A 13,878-nucleotide genomic window follows, 5' to 3' on the forward strand; every position below is an offset into this window, starting at 1 on the left:
ATTTTAACTGCTTTTACTAAGTAATATCCTCATTTTTTTTTTAATTTCCTTCGGATTTCAAGCATATTCGTGACTCCCCCTGCACGTGCTACCCTCTATGCCTCTATACTACTCCTCACACTATCACTGACCTCTCTCAGGGCAGCACCACGCACACGTCAAAGTTCAAGTCGTCTTTGGACCGCTCAATATATTTTCATTACATTATAGATAGATCAAATGTTACCGTTTTTTATACAAACAAAAAAACTGTGGACGGGTCTAATAAAGAGTAAAAGATAATATATATTGTAAATGGCAGAGGATTTATTTCAAGTTGATAAGTGTCTTATCGATTACTGAACAGTTAAAAAAAATACAAATACACCATAATAAGCGATGTTGTAAGAATGTTCTCTGTTAAAGTGTAGTTTACCTTTTTTATGTACCGAAAACGCTATTCCTTCGATTATTATTACCAGCAACGTTACAACTCCAATATTTACCTAAATTTTTATATTGTGCTTACTTGAATATCTTTATCCTAAATACTTCAATATAATACTTCCGTCCTATTTACCAATTCACGTACCCATTATTATTATTATTATTGAATATGTTTAAGGTAAGTCTGATTGGCAGTTCTTTTCGATGAAATCAAAATAATATTTGGAAAAATTAGACTACTATATGGTACCTCCTCGCATAATGTTGATGCCTGTGTTATATTGTATAATAATGATGTTATATTTATATAAAAATTTAAACATTGTCTACTTTATATCGCGTTAACTCGTGAGATAATGCCTTAAATCTTTTCAAACTTCCAAAAGAATTGGAAGAATATACATGCGTCTAAACCGTTTGGATTTAGGTACGAAAGAATCATTATCAAAAAAAGGTCAAATTTGTTGTAAAAAATGTATTTAAAGAGTAATGACATATGTAAAAAAACACCAACCTTCTTTAGATCTTTTTACGAAAATCTTTCTCATGGGGGATGTAACTTTTGCCATACTGTACTGGAGTTGTGACATATTATTACGTATTATTATAATATTGTAACAATGTTTCAAATGTTAAGCTTTATGGACAACTGTGACCCTATGCGGTTGTACAGAAGGCTTTTCTAAAATTTTTAATTTTATTCTTCGACAAGAAAATAAAATTGTCTCGCAAACCTTCTTTCATTATTATTATTATTATTATTGTTCCCTTTGTCCAAAACATTTTTTGTAAGGTTATTGCCGTTTTTGAACAATCAAAAAAAGGTAGGTAGTCGTGGAATTTGTGCAAAAACATCCCTCCAAAAGCTAATGAATTGTATAACGTATTTGTTTAATTGTAATAGTAAACATTTCGTAATGAATGACAGGATCCTTACTTGCCGGTACCAATGGCTGGCCAAATGAATAAAGCAACTACATTGTAGTACATTTTGTTAAATTTTTGTCAATACTTATAGGTAAATCTATAACTAACTTTGTTAAAAGGTTCTGAGATAGTTTTATGTTCATAAATACCTTGAGTTGTTTGCGTCAATTTCGTAATTATTATCTGGAAAATCCTGATGTTTTGATACTCGGAACGAGGAGTTTTTGGTCCACAAATTAAACACAGTATCTATTTGTAATTGATTGTGAACTCCACAAATCAACTGATAATGAATACAACGTTAAGGAAGTTTTTGTTTTTATCACGATATCAGAAAAAAAGCACAACGTAATCCGAATTAATTCAACCGACACCACGCTTTTCTTACAAGTTCTACTGGTATTTGCAAGCTTGATTTCATCGACTTTTCTCGGCAGAGATCGCGCCATCGAGAAAAGATAAGAAAACTGTTCGTGGCACGTATTATTATACTAACAAAATTAAATACATATTACTAGAAAACACGNCATATATCATAATCCAGGAGATGCTGGCATCATTCATTTATATCATTCGAATTTTAAATCCTTTACAGATATAAAGCAGCTTAAAATATCCCATCTCAATCTACTACTATTCCTAATGCTGATTTCTGTTCAGACATATACACCACGCTTTTCTTACAAGTTCTACTGGTATTTGCAAGCTTGATTTCATCGACTTTTCTCGGCAGAGATCGCGCCATCGAGAAAAGATAAGAAAACTGTTCGTGGCACGTATTATTATACTAACAAAATTAAATACATATTACTAGAAAACACGGGAAATCGGAATACTGGATCTGAATTATTTTCTTTCCGGGTATATATTGTACAAATCATTTTCACAAACAATGACAGAAATTTATTGATATTTTTCGTCGATTTTTAGGATGGAAAAGTAAATTATACTTTCTTCCTTACCCCTTATTCTAAGTAAATAATAAAATATCTAAATATAGTTCTTCATAAATACACCAATTCGGGTTTAGAAGAGACGAGAGGGCAGGTGAAGTCATATTAACTTAAGTATATTAATTGAGGAAACGTTAGAAAAAAGAAGAAACCTCAGCAAGATAAAATGAAAGATGTTAAAAATATTTAAAGATGTAGGGATGGAATCTAGTTGTAGAAGAGTAATATATTTATAGCTTATATAAATAGCAACAGGTAATTATAGAATTTGAGAGACATGGTAGAGAAGTAAATATTAGGAAGGGAGTTAGCCAAGAATGAACATGACCACTTCCGCTATCTTTTAAATTATATATCGAAGATGCGATTAATATTATTCAAAACAGGCTACCTTAGGGTTGTAGATACTGAGACAAAAGATTAGCATGCCCAGATTTACGCATGACAAAACGTTATTTCAAGATCTAGCAAGGAGGAGTTAGAGCTAGCAAGTGGTATTGACAGAAGAGTTTGATATGAAGATTAATAAAATTAAAACAAAAATATTGCTATGTCATAGATGTAAAGGTAGGGTTGAAGATAATATAAAAATGAGAGACGATAAACTACAAGGAGTCACTTTCTCGATATTTAGAGAGTCAGCTAACTTAAAATAGAAAAAGCGCTAGAGATATAGAACAAAGAATATGACAGAGTAGGGCTGATTTCAACAAAAAGGTTGGTAGGACATCTCAAACATAAAGAGCTAGTTAGAGACATATTAGAAGCAGAAACAGGTGTTAAGTGGATTAGAAGTAGAGCTAGACCAATTGAATGAAAACAAATAAACTTAAAGTTAAGAAAGACTGATACTTTTTATAAAAAAAACGCATCAGACTCATGTGACATCAATATCCTGATTTATATCAACTTTAGGATCTATTACACTTGAATATAGCATTACTACCCCAAGAAAAACCTTAGAGGCAGCACCTACCATTTCTTGAAGTTAATTAGACAGTTGGACTGACCATTAATCTTTAGCAACTGACAGTTTGCTAGGATTTCTTCTTCGTTTTTAACCTTTTTCTAGTTTAAGAAAGCCTAACAGCTTATTACTTCAGAGTACCAAAAATGAATTTTAATGTTAATAGCAATTAAGACGTCAAAAGTACCATGCTTCTTACTTCTGATAAACGAACTCCATCATAATTTAAATTTAAATGCCTAATACATGGTAGGTGCTGCCATCAATGTATTCCACAGTGATAAACTTTTACTAACACAACAATTCTTTACCCATGAAGAGTTACCATTAATTTACATCAATCAAACTTCTAACTACTGATTCTTCTGGGTCAATTGTAGGTAACTTTTTGGTACAATCTTATTAAAATTTCCGTCTTTATCTTGTGTGTTTACGGAAAAAATGTAGGTACTTATTGTATGAATTACATTTTACTCTGATGCGTACCACCAATAGGTAGTAGTACTCTCTAAAACTGTAATAATATATTTGCAGTTTATTCATCAGTTTACATTGCACATCCCATTAAATTTTTAAACTATAGAACTTTCGCTGGCTATCTGGGATAAGCCGGATAAAACCCTAATTCTTAAACTTGTGTTCTCGTTCGTGTTTTTGTAATGGTTTAATATTTTCCCAAAGTCTCCTTTATTATCTCAAAATCAATTATTATCAAAGGCATAACATTCGAGTTTCTTGTCTATTTTCTAATTGCATGTTTACAATCTGATGGACTATTTTAGTACATTGGATCGTAATTTAATTCTTCTCCAGCATTCTTTTTGGCAAATATCTTTTATTATTTTATTACAGGTTTTCTACTTTGGCCTACAATCCAAAAGTTTAATTTTTAAAGACAACAACTTTTCTTGAAATTCCTAATAGGTAGATATCTACATATTTTTATGAATCTTGAAGCAGTTTAGCGTTCAACGTATAGGTAGGTACCAACATTCAAATCATGTTTTATTTGCAAATTTATTCTATCAGTTATTTAAGTCCATGGTCTTCCTTTTTATTAAATTACTAACAGTTTTACTTGCCAGCCTCCCCATCAAATCACCTCGACTCCAAAGTTCTTCAACTTCATTTTTTTACCTCACTAAATCTTCAGAATTATTCCTAATTTTAAAGTTCTTACAGGTTTAAAGCAGCTTCAAATATCCCATCTCAAACTACTACTATTCCTAATGCTGATTTCTATCCTGTTCAGACATATCCACTATATATGAGTTTGTGGATGTATCCAGCAGATGCTGCTTCTAACATTTTTCGTGTTAGAGAACATATATCATAATCCAGGAGATGCTGGCATCATTCATTTATATCATTCGAATTTTAAATCCTTTACAGATATAAAGCAGCTTAAAATATCCCATCTCAAACTACTACTATTCCTAATGCTGATTTCTATCGTGTTCAGACATATCCACTATATTTGAGTTCGTGGATGTATCCAGCAGATGCTGCTTCTAACGTTTTACGTGTTAGAGAACATATATCATAATCCAGGAGATGCTGCCACCTTCATTTGTATCGTTGAAGTTTTAGTCTTTACATGTATAAAGCAACTTTAAGATGTACTATCCCAAACTACTTCTGCTCTTAATGTTATTCAATACAGGCATATCCAGGATACGTGAGTTTGTGAGATTGACTGTCGCCATTCCACTTCAAATAAATCCCCGATATGTGATTTTGTGAGTTGGTTTATTCAGGAGGTGCTGCCTCTAGCGCGTTTCGTGTTAGTCAACAAGTATTGTATTCCAGTAGGTGCTGCCATCAGTGACTTGTACCTTTGGAATTTTCTACTACATAATATTAAGTTTGAATCTTTCTCCTTGTGGTTATTTCCTTCTTGATAATAACTGCGATAAGTTTTAGTTTTTTACAGCTTTAATATCGTTTTAAATTCTTTTTGCTTTTACGTACTCCAAAATATTTTTATTTACGATATACCCGCTTTCTATTTCTGTTGAATTTCTAACAATGCAAGGTCAAATTAAGTAATGTACAGCAACCAATAAATATATGTAGATTAACACTTAATCAGTATTTTACCCATTTCACGTCCATTTATTGCTAATAAATAGATTTGGCTTTGCAAATTTTGCAAGACTGCTGAGATTGCAAGATAATGGATAAAGTCCAAAACTTAGACTACTTGTAAGACTAAGAACAAGATTTATTAAATTTATGCTCATTGGCGAATGCATCTATTTCGGGAAATGCGAAAATTATTGACTCAAGATAGAAAGAAGTAGAGATGCGTGCCCAACCAGGCTTTGGGCTAAAGATAATGAATGGAATACATCATCATTTGCTCCATGGATTTTTGGGCAAATGACAAATAATATATAAAGATTTCTGGTAATTAGGTAACACTTGACTACCAAGTTTCCAGAAAAACTAATCATTTTCGCTATCCATTTTACACGGCAATTAGGAAAAACTAAAACGGGTACCTTTGGTTCAGCTAAACCAAAATAAAATAAAATCAATTTTAGCCATAAAATAAACCTGCTGACGTAATACTACACAAGCAAGCTATTTACTTTTCCATGACAACGAGATTTTAACTGATTGTAAGGTGCACTGTCAAATTTAATTCCATCTCTTCAGTTTCTACCGTTTTTGTATCAAAATGCCTCCAGAGAAAGGGGAAGCGTGCTACGAAGTATCAAACATTGAAGAGCCTTCTATTCCCGTTGATATTCCACCCATGACAGAATTCGTACCATTCTTTGTTCGCGACATCCCCATAAGGCTTCCTTTGAACACAGGAACCAATCTTGACGTTTATTTTGAGCCTTTACCGCCACCGGAATTTTACACAAGATTGAACATTCCCAACGAAAATAACCTTAAGGATCTACTGGTAATTGCATGTTTAGTCAGAATTGATGGAGATTCTTAGAATATAGATACTTTATTTAAACTTTAAAATTAACATACAACGCGTAATAAATAATATTACATACCAAAATATCATAAAATACATAGGTACTCTTCACTACAAACATTTTTTGTTTCTTTGGTCACCGTTTAAGATACCTAAAAGACTGTAGTTTACCATCTGCATCTACAAATTCATCCATTATGTTTCTTATAAACGCAATACTTAGTGTCATTGTCTCTCTTTATGTACCTATTCTTATATTAACTGAAATTTTCCATGCACACGCCTTTACTTTTCAGCCATATTCACACAACAAAATAGATTCAAATCCCTCCATTGCTTTCCAGAGATCTTTTGTCTTATTTTTTATTCCCCTCGCGTTCTATGTTTCCGCCTTTAAGTTGTTGTTATTCCATATATTATACTTCATTTGTTTCTTCAACTCTTGATACTATTTCTCTCTTCAGACCTACCAACATCCCTCCCCTTGTTCTTCCTCTTTCCTCATTGAAGATTCCTAATATTGTAGCTCCTTTTACAAACTATACTCTTTAAAAGAAGGCAACATCATATAGGATGTGGTTATTCCCTTTCGTCTAATTTTATTGGAGTATTGATAACCTTTAAGATCCTTTTCTTTCAGCAAAGGGTAACTGGGCTTCAAAATGTTGAAAGTGTAACTCAACTGAAGCTAAAGGTAATAACACATGACATATGTTTACAAAACCTTAGTCTGTATACGCCAAATCTCACGGAACTAGACCTATCTGGAAGTTCTGTGAGTTCGTTGAGAGATCTGGGATGTGGATTAAAAAATCTAAAGGTTTTGAAAGTAAACTACTGCGGCATTTATGTTTTGGACGGTATGTGGCTCAGCGAGCCTTAAAGTTAGATTGGATGTATAAATTCTTAGATATTATAAGTTGTGATTCTATTTAGGTTTGTTTGGACTTCAGACATTACGAGAAATCCATGCAGGACATAATTTTATTAAGGACATAAGTCCGTGCAGTTTTCTTCCAGAAATCGAACTCATAGACATGAGATAGTACGTGATGTACATATGTAGATATTCCTCATTTTTCTTAATTATACAGTTATATTCCAGTAATCGCATCGAGAACATTAGTACGTTAAGCTTTTTAACTCTGTGCACTAATCTAAAACACATTATTTTGGAAGGAAATAGGGAAATTGTGAGTCATAATCGTGCTGAATATAGAAGCACAGTAAGAAATTTGCTTAGGACTTTGGAAACTTTGGATGAAGTTGCATTTACTGATGGTGAACAACTTTCTATAAATAAAATTTTAAAGATAATTGAACACAAATTTGTAGAGGATGGTGTTGTTTTACCCAGTATAAAAAGCAAACCAGGAATAAAAGATGATACGTCATCAATTTCGCAACCATCGTCGAGTAGAGAAGTATCAATTTCAATGTTTACGTTTATTTTGTTTGCTAACGCATGTTAATTTGTTAGACGTCGTTACCTCCCATAAAGGATAGCAAAACTCCCCATGTTTCCCCTAAGAACACTTTCAAAGCTACTAGTTCAAAATCAAACCCGAAAAGCAAATCATCATCAACTCATCAGAAGACGACAGGAAAGTATTCCAATTATTTGTAGTTTCAATGTCAACCAATCTTTAATAGTAACTTCACGATAATTCTGAACGTCATGCATATATCGAAAAAGGTTATTGTTTCAATTGAAACAAAATTTTTCAGGATTAGAATCCGATTTTCCAAAGGTTGTACAATTGCCTAAACCTACAACATCAAAACCCACTGCTAGATCCTCAACTTTAAAAAATAGAACAAAAGGCGACAAAGAAAAATAGCATACCACATATTTTGTATTTATTGATTTTTTTGTTTAATAAAATGCAAAATGTATATAAATAGTTCAAAATCTACAATTTGAGTTACTCTGTAGTGATTTCAAAAAAAATAATAAATGTAGATGTAGACTATGCGTGTAAAGTTACGAAAAAGTCAATTTTACGTATTTGCCATTTATTTTATTAAAGTTTTTTGAAATTTCTATGTGTAATTTCTGAGATGTACTTATTTTATGTTAACAAGGATTAATTATTGTCCTAATTAATATCCTAACTACACAGTCTGGCTACGACTCTGATTAAGGACACGGGTAATTTGTAATATCCAACAATAAGTCTTAGAATTAATTACGATTTGGATTAGTTTACATTAATCGAACGTAAGCTTAATGAAATTTTTTATAACTACAAAGACTTCTTAATTTTGTGTAAATGTGCTAAATCACATACACTCAAGAATTTAATAGATAAGTTTTATATTATTTTAGAAATACTGAGTAGAAATATTTGTAGCAGTTTGAAATGTTTATTAATAAATCTGTTATCGCAGTTATATAATTAATACTATTTTCTCTTTTCATTTTCTTATAAATTTTGTTTATTATGAATAAAGTAGTAGTAGTGTAATAATACACCGCCTTATCAGCAGGAATTGTGGTAGATAAAAAGTGAATCATAGGGATTTCTCGCGATATCGTATTCTGATAAAACGGGGAAAACAATTTAAACGTGTGCAAATTTCATTAAATATCTATGTCATCTATGGAATAGCGCGAAAAAACAAAAAGTATAATGGTCGACAGGGACGACAATTAAAAAGTGTAATGGCCGACACTAACAACAATACCTTAACAATTAAAAAAGCATGATGGCCGACAACAGCAACAATACTCTAACAATTAAAAATTATGATGGCCGACAACGACAACAATACTATAACAATGGGTAAACAATCATGGCCGATCATTATCAATAAAGATATTTGAAAACATCCTGAATTTAAAGTCTCATTTCGTCTTAATGTTTTATTGACAAATGAAAAGATCGTATCAGTTCGAGTCACTAAAACTTCTTTGAATATGTCATGGGTGGTTTTATGGTCAAATAGGGGCTAAAGATTGCCTAAAACTGTCGCAGTGAAGACCTTTATTATTCGAAACACTGCATCAAGACGCGTTGTAGTGGGTACTTTTCTCGGTTTCTTATAGGTCCATCGTTTTGAATTTCGATCACCTGATTTTCCGCAGTCGTATTGCTTTGACGTACGCAAGCGTTTTCGTTCTTTAGAGTCATTTTAGTGTTAGTTTGTGAGGAGTGTGGTGTTTTTACATGGCCACGAGAATGAATCAGGGCGCGGGTGATGGTTCAATTACCGAATTTTGGAATGGAACGATTTTTGAAAATGAAACGAAAAATGAACTACAAAAAAACGGTTATAATGGTCATTTAATTAATGTATGCAAGGTAAAACAAGTGTCTCATTACATGACACCCAAAGATTAGTTCTTATGATTAACGCCCAGTGCCTTATATTAAATAATTATTGTCGTAGGATTGCATTAATTCTTCTCTTTTACAGGAATATCCAAGAAATATGGTACATATCATGAACGGGCACACTTATCTGAATGGGCACACATCATTTGTAGGTTATGGTCTCAATAAATACAGCAAAATAAAATTAATTTCATGTTTTCTTTAAGAGTTCTGTTACCAAAGACATTATTGAAAGTAATGGTAGGATTTTAGTGGAAGATGGTACATTAAAGGCAAATCGCAATACTACTATAACACCAACTAATATTACCAAACTGTCTGTGGTAAGTACCCCCATTTAGAAACCACCAATGTTTAGCATTGAATGATAAAACCTTGTGTTTACAGATAGAGTCAGACAAGTTTAAGTTAAAAGAGTCCTTTGAAAAGCCTTCTCTTATAATAACTGCTATTATACATATAAGTTTTTACATATTGATGTTCCTCGGATATTTGAGTCAGATGTTGTTTCCACCAAAAGTTGTCAAAGAAAAAAGTAGAGAAGGTTATCCGCCCTTGTATGATAGATTTTCTAGTTTCTATTCTAGATATGTATATAGGAGAGTGCGTGATTGCTGGAACTACCCCATTTGCAGTGTTCCAGGTGCAGAAGTGACCCTCAAGGATCGAATTACGAGAGACAATGGATGGACTTTTGAGTAAGCCTCCTATTAACCCTTTTTTACCTATATGCAATCAAATCAAATGATATTTACATTACTTATCCTTTTATATGCATTCTTAACATCTCACTTTGTCTAAAATGTTAGTGTACTAATTTTCATATATTTAGTATTAGTTTTTTATCATAAGACTTCATTACTACTGAAGATTTTAGGCTTTCTAAATAGTAATTAAAAAAAGCAAATTTCTTTTAGTTTTGCATGACATTGCTTTTACAATTATCTTATCAATTTGTTAGTTTTAATAAGATTAGTCTGGTGACTGTTTTTATTTGCAGTTATTACACGTCATTTTACAAATTTATAGTTACTTTCCACCTTTATTTACCTACGGTTATCAAAGCTAAAATTATTGAGGTAAATCTATTGAATAACATTTTGACGTAGTATTAAGTATTAATGTATTTTAACAAGAAAAGAAACAAAAATCCTTATGGAGAATTCACCATTAATGTTTAATTAATGTTTAGTTAATATACACCATGTTAAATGTTGCATTATTAATAATTTAAAGCACGAACTTGATTCGTGAATATAGCCACATATTATAAAGTTTAAATAATGTACTTCAATTGAGCAATGAATTTTGAAGATCAAGTTTACTATCAATAGGTTATTGACCCACTGATATACTGATAAAAAAATGCTTTCAAGTCCCTGGAACACTGTTATCAGTGACTTTTTTTTTATTTACAATCAATCAACTTGTTCTTGTTATGTAATAAATGTCTCATTCTGAATGTTTATAAACAAGGATCTCATTTACTAGATTTCCAATATCTATAAATATCTTTATAATCTAAAACAAGTTAATTTATTTTTACGCACACGACCCATATTTCCATGGTATTAAGTTTATTTTTTTTACCAAAACTGTATTAACAATTCCAAAAATAAAATTAATTTGAAGCTCGGCCAAACGTATAAATTGTTAAGTTATTCTTTCCAAGAAATTTTCATCAAAACACTGTACTTAATGCCAATAAAGCGCCTTTAAGAAAGTAAATGATGTAATAAATAAAACCTTAATAGCTATTGCCACATACACTATTTGCTGTGGTAAACTCTACTTTAATAGACTACAGTTTTGTTCTAATTTTACAGACCAAACATAACTGCATATATTTTAATAGATATTTTTTATGAGTACTGTTCATCCATTTTTATGTAAATGGCATATTAAAAGAAGGTACCTATGTAGTGATCATTTTGAATAATGCTCTTTTATCGTAAGTCCTTCATGAGTACTGTTATAAAAACTCATCCAACTGAAAGACTATTTAAACACTAAACAGTTATGATAGATTTTACTATTTTTATACTACCGTACTGTATACTAAATAATTTGCGGTTTTGTTTTTGTTCCACAACCTAAAATCTATCACAAAATAATTGAAATTGTTATGTAATTTAAACGTTAAATTTGTCCTTCCAAGTATATTTATTTATAATATAGAGAACAATAACCAATGTCCCTAAATTATTATTTATGACAAAAGGTGAACTTTTAGATTTACTGGAACTCAAACTAAGTGTATCAATTTGGGCTCATACAATTACTTGGGTTTCGCACAAGCAACTGGACCATGCGCAGAATATACCATTAAAATTTTACACGAATATGGCTTATCTACAGGTGCTACAAGGCAAAATCATGGCACTTGTAAAGTTCATATTGAACTTGAAAAGCTTATGGCAGAATTTTTGGGCGTCGACGACGCCATAACAGTTGGCATGGGTTTCGCCACCAACTCCTTAAACATTCCTACCCTTTTTGCTCCAGGTTGTCTCGTATTAAGCGATGAAAAGAACCATGCATCCCTTATATTGGGTATTAGATTATCAGGCGCTTCAGTTAAAGTTTTTCGCCATAATAGTGAGTTATTTTAAATGATTTTGGTTTTTTAAACTTATTCGCCACGATTTCCTAACAGATATGGTTCATTTGGAAAAGTTGCTCCGCGAACAAATTTACAAAGGGCAACCGGATCAACCCAATAACGAATACAAACCTTGGAATAAGATCTTTATTGTAGTAGAGGGGATTTACAGTATGGAAGGTTCGATTGTAAATTTACCCAAAGTTATTGCCCTTAAAAAGAAATACAAGGCTTACTTGTATCTAGACGAAGCCCATAGCATCGGAGCTATGGGTAGCACTGGTAGAGGCGTGGTTGACTACTTCGGCTGCAATCCCAAAGATGTCGACATACTTATGGGAACGTTTACGAAAAGTTTTGGATCTGCTGGCGGATATATTGCGGGGCGAAAGGTAAGAATAACAAAAGAAAACATTACAATAATATTTTTAGACCGTTGACATATCTTTTTAGGAGTTAGTAACGTACTTGAGAAAGTATAGTTATGCCTCAAAGTACGCTACGGCCATGTCACCACCCTTAGCCGCACAAATTATTGCTGTTTTAAGAATATTGATGGGTAAAGATGGAACAGACGAGGGTAAAAATCGAATGGATGCACTGGCAAGAAACACTCGGTATTTTAGGAAGAGACTGGCACAAATCGGTGTGATCACTTATGGTAATGAAGACTCGCCAGTAGTACCAATTCTTGTGTATTATTATTCTAAGATAGCGTAAGTGTATAGCTCAAAGTTTAAGTCTTAAACTGTTCATGAAAAACTGGTCTTAACTAAGTTTTACTTGTACAGTAGGCAACTCTTTCAATATGGCGGTCAGATGCCATATTGAAACAATTATCGCTCATAGTCGTTTGTTTTATTACAGGGCAATGGTGCGAACGCTTATAAAGAATAAGATAGCCACTGTAGGGGTGGGTTATCCTGCTACACCCCTTCTTCAAGGCAGAATACGAATATGTTTATCAGCCGCACACACTAAAGAACAGCTGGATTACGCACTAGATGCAATAGCAACAGTGGCAGATGAATTAGGTTTGAAATACTCGAGGTTACCAAAAGACCTCGCACCAATCGTTTATGAAGAAACCTAAACGTTTATCCTAACCTAATTCTATCATACCTCATACAGCTTCATCGTGTTCACTCACGTTCCTTTATCCCTCTTGTGGCCATAGAAGAAAATAGAACAGAACAGCCGTCTAAAAACAAACAAAGCAAGATATCAATAATTTATTTATTTTTGTCTTATTATTACCACAACATGTATTATATACAATATTTATTTTTTGTTTTAGACTGCATTATCTATGATTATTGTATTATGGTGTTTGTTGTTCAAGTGTTTTTGATTGTTTTTTCCAATTCTTTTTTTTTTCTGGTCATCTTTGTTTTTCCAATTACATTTTTTATCACAACCCCTCTGTTGCACCAAAGAAAAGAAATTTTGGTCTCATTGACTATTAGAACAATTCCAGATAAATAATTCTTTGCAATTTTGAGTAAAATTTATTATGAATAGTAACAATTCAGTGCAATTAGTTGAAAAGTTATCAATAATTGTTAAGAGATTCATGCCTACTTAATTGTTATAACTACTAGTACAGTGCGGCTTGTTACGCTTCTTGTTGTTGCTTTAGATTTTAAACAAATTTCAGAATTGCAAAGGTACCTCTTATTAAAACTGGTTAGAACAGCTTATTATTAAAAAAAATTCAATAAAGT

The 13,878-nt window shown here is 32.1% G+C and overlaps 2 protein-coding genes and 1 long non-coding RNA gene across 3 annotated transcripts in view; 2 read left to right on the top strand and 1 right to left on the bottom strand.

Annotated features, from left to right (window-relative positions):
- LOC108738475 overlaps nt 1-1,738 on the bottom strand; it is a 144,193-nt gene extending 142,455 nt beyond the window's left edge. The window contains exon 1 of the long non-coding RNA XR_003232071.1: nt 1,503-1,738. This is a non-coding gene — a long non-coding RNA (uncharacterized LOC108738475). The remainder of the gene's footprint in view (nt 1-1,502) is intronic.
- A 3,165-nt stretch (nt 1,739-4,903) lies between these two features.
- On the top strand, nt 4,904-8,083 carry LOC108738460 (protein phosphatase 1 regulatory subunit SDS22). Its single transcript, XM_018471888.2, has 7 exons — nt 4,904-6,190; nt 6,855-7,074; nt 7,151-7,259; nt 7,320-7,495; nt 7,550-7,638; nt 7,695-7,818; nt 7,943-8,083. The coding sequence occupies exons 1-7, from the start codon at nt 5,957-5,959 to the stop codon at nt 8,053-8,055; spliced, it is 1,065 nt and encodes a 354-aa protein (XP_018327390.1). The 5' UTR covers nt 4,904-5,956; the 3' UTR covers nt 8,056-8,083.
- Nucleotides 8,084-9,144: 1,061 nt separating this feature from the next.
- LOC108738453 (serine palmitoyltransferase 2) lies at nt 9,145-13,867 on the top strand. The gene is made up of 8 exons (XM_018471873.2): nt 9,145-9,519; nt 9,635-9,700; nt 9,759-9,875; nt 9,940-10,250; nt 11,786-12,150; nt 12,209-12,546; nt 12,608-12,870; nt 13,022-13,867. The coding sequence occupies exons 1-8, from the start codon at nt 9,385-9,387 to the stop codon at nt 13,245-13,247; spliced, it is 1,821 nt and encodes a 606-aa protein (XP_018327375.1). The 5' UTR covers nt 9,145-9,384; the 3' UTR covers nt 13,248-13,867.
- The last annotated feature ends 11 nt before the right edge of the window (nt 13,868-13,878 follow it).

This window comes from Agrilus planipennis, unplaced genomic scaffold, assembly GCF_000699045.2.
Source record: "Agrilus planipennis isolate EAB-ADULT unplaced genomic scaffold, Apla_2.0 scaffold20, whole genome shotgun sequence".
In the NCBI taxonomy this organism is placed as follows: Eukaryota; Metazoa; Arthropoda; class Insecta; order Coleoptera; family Buprestidae; genus Agrilus; species Agrilus planipennis.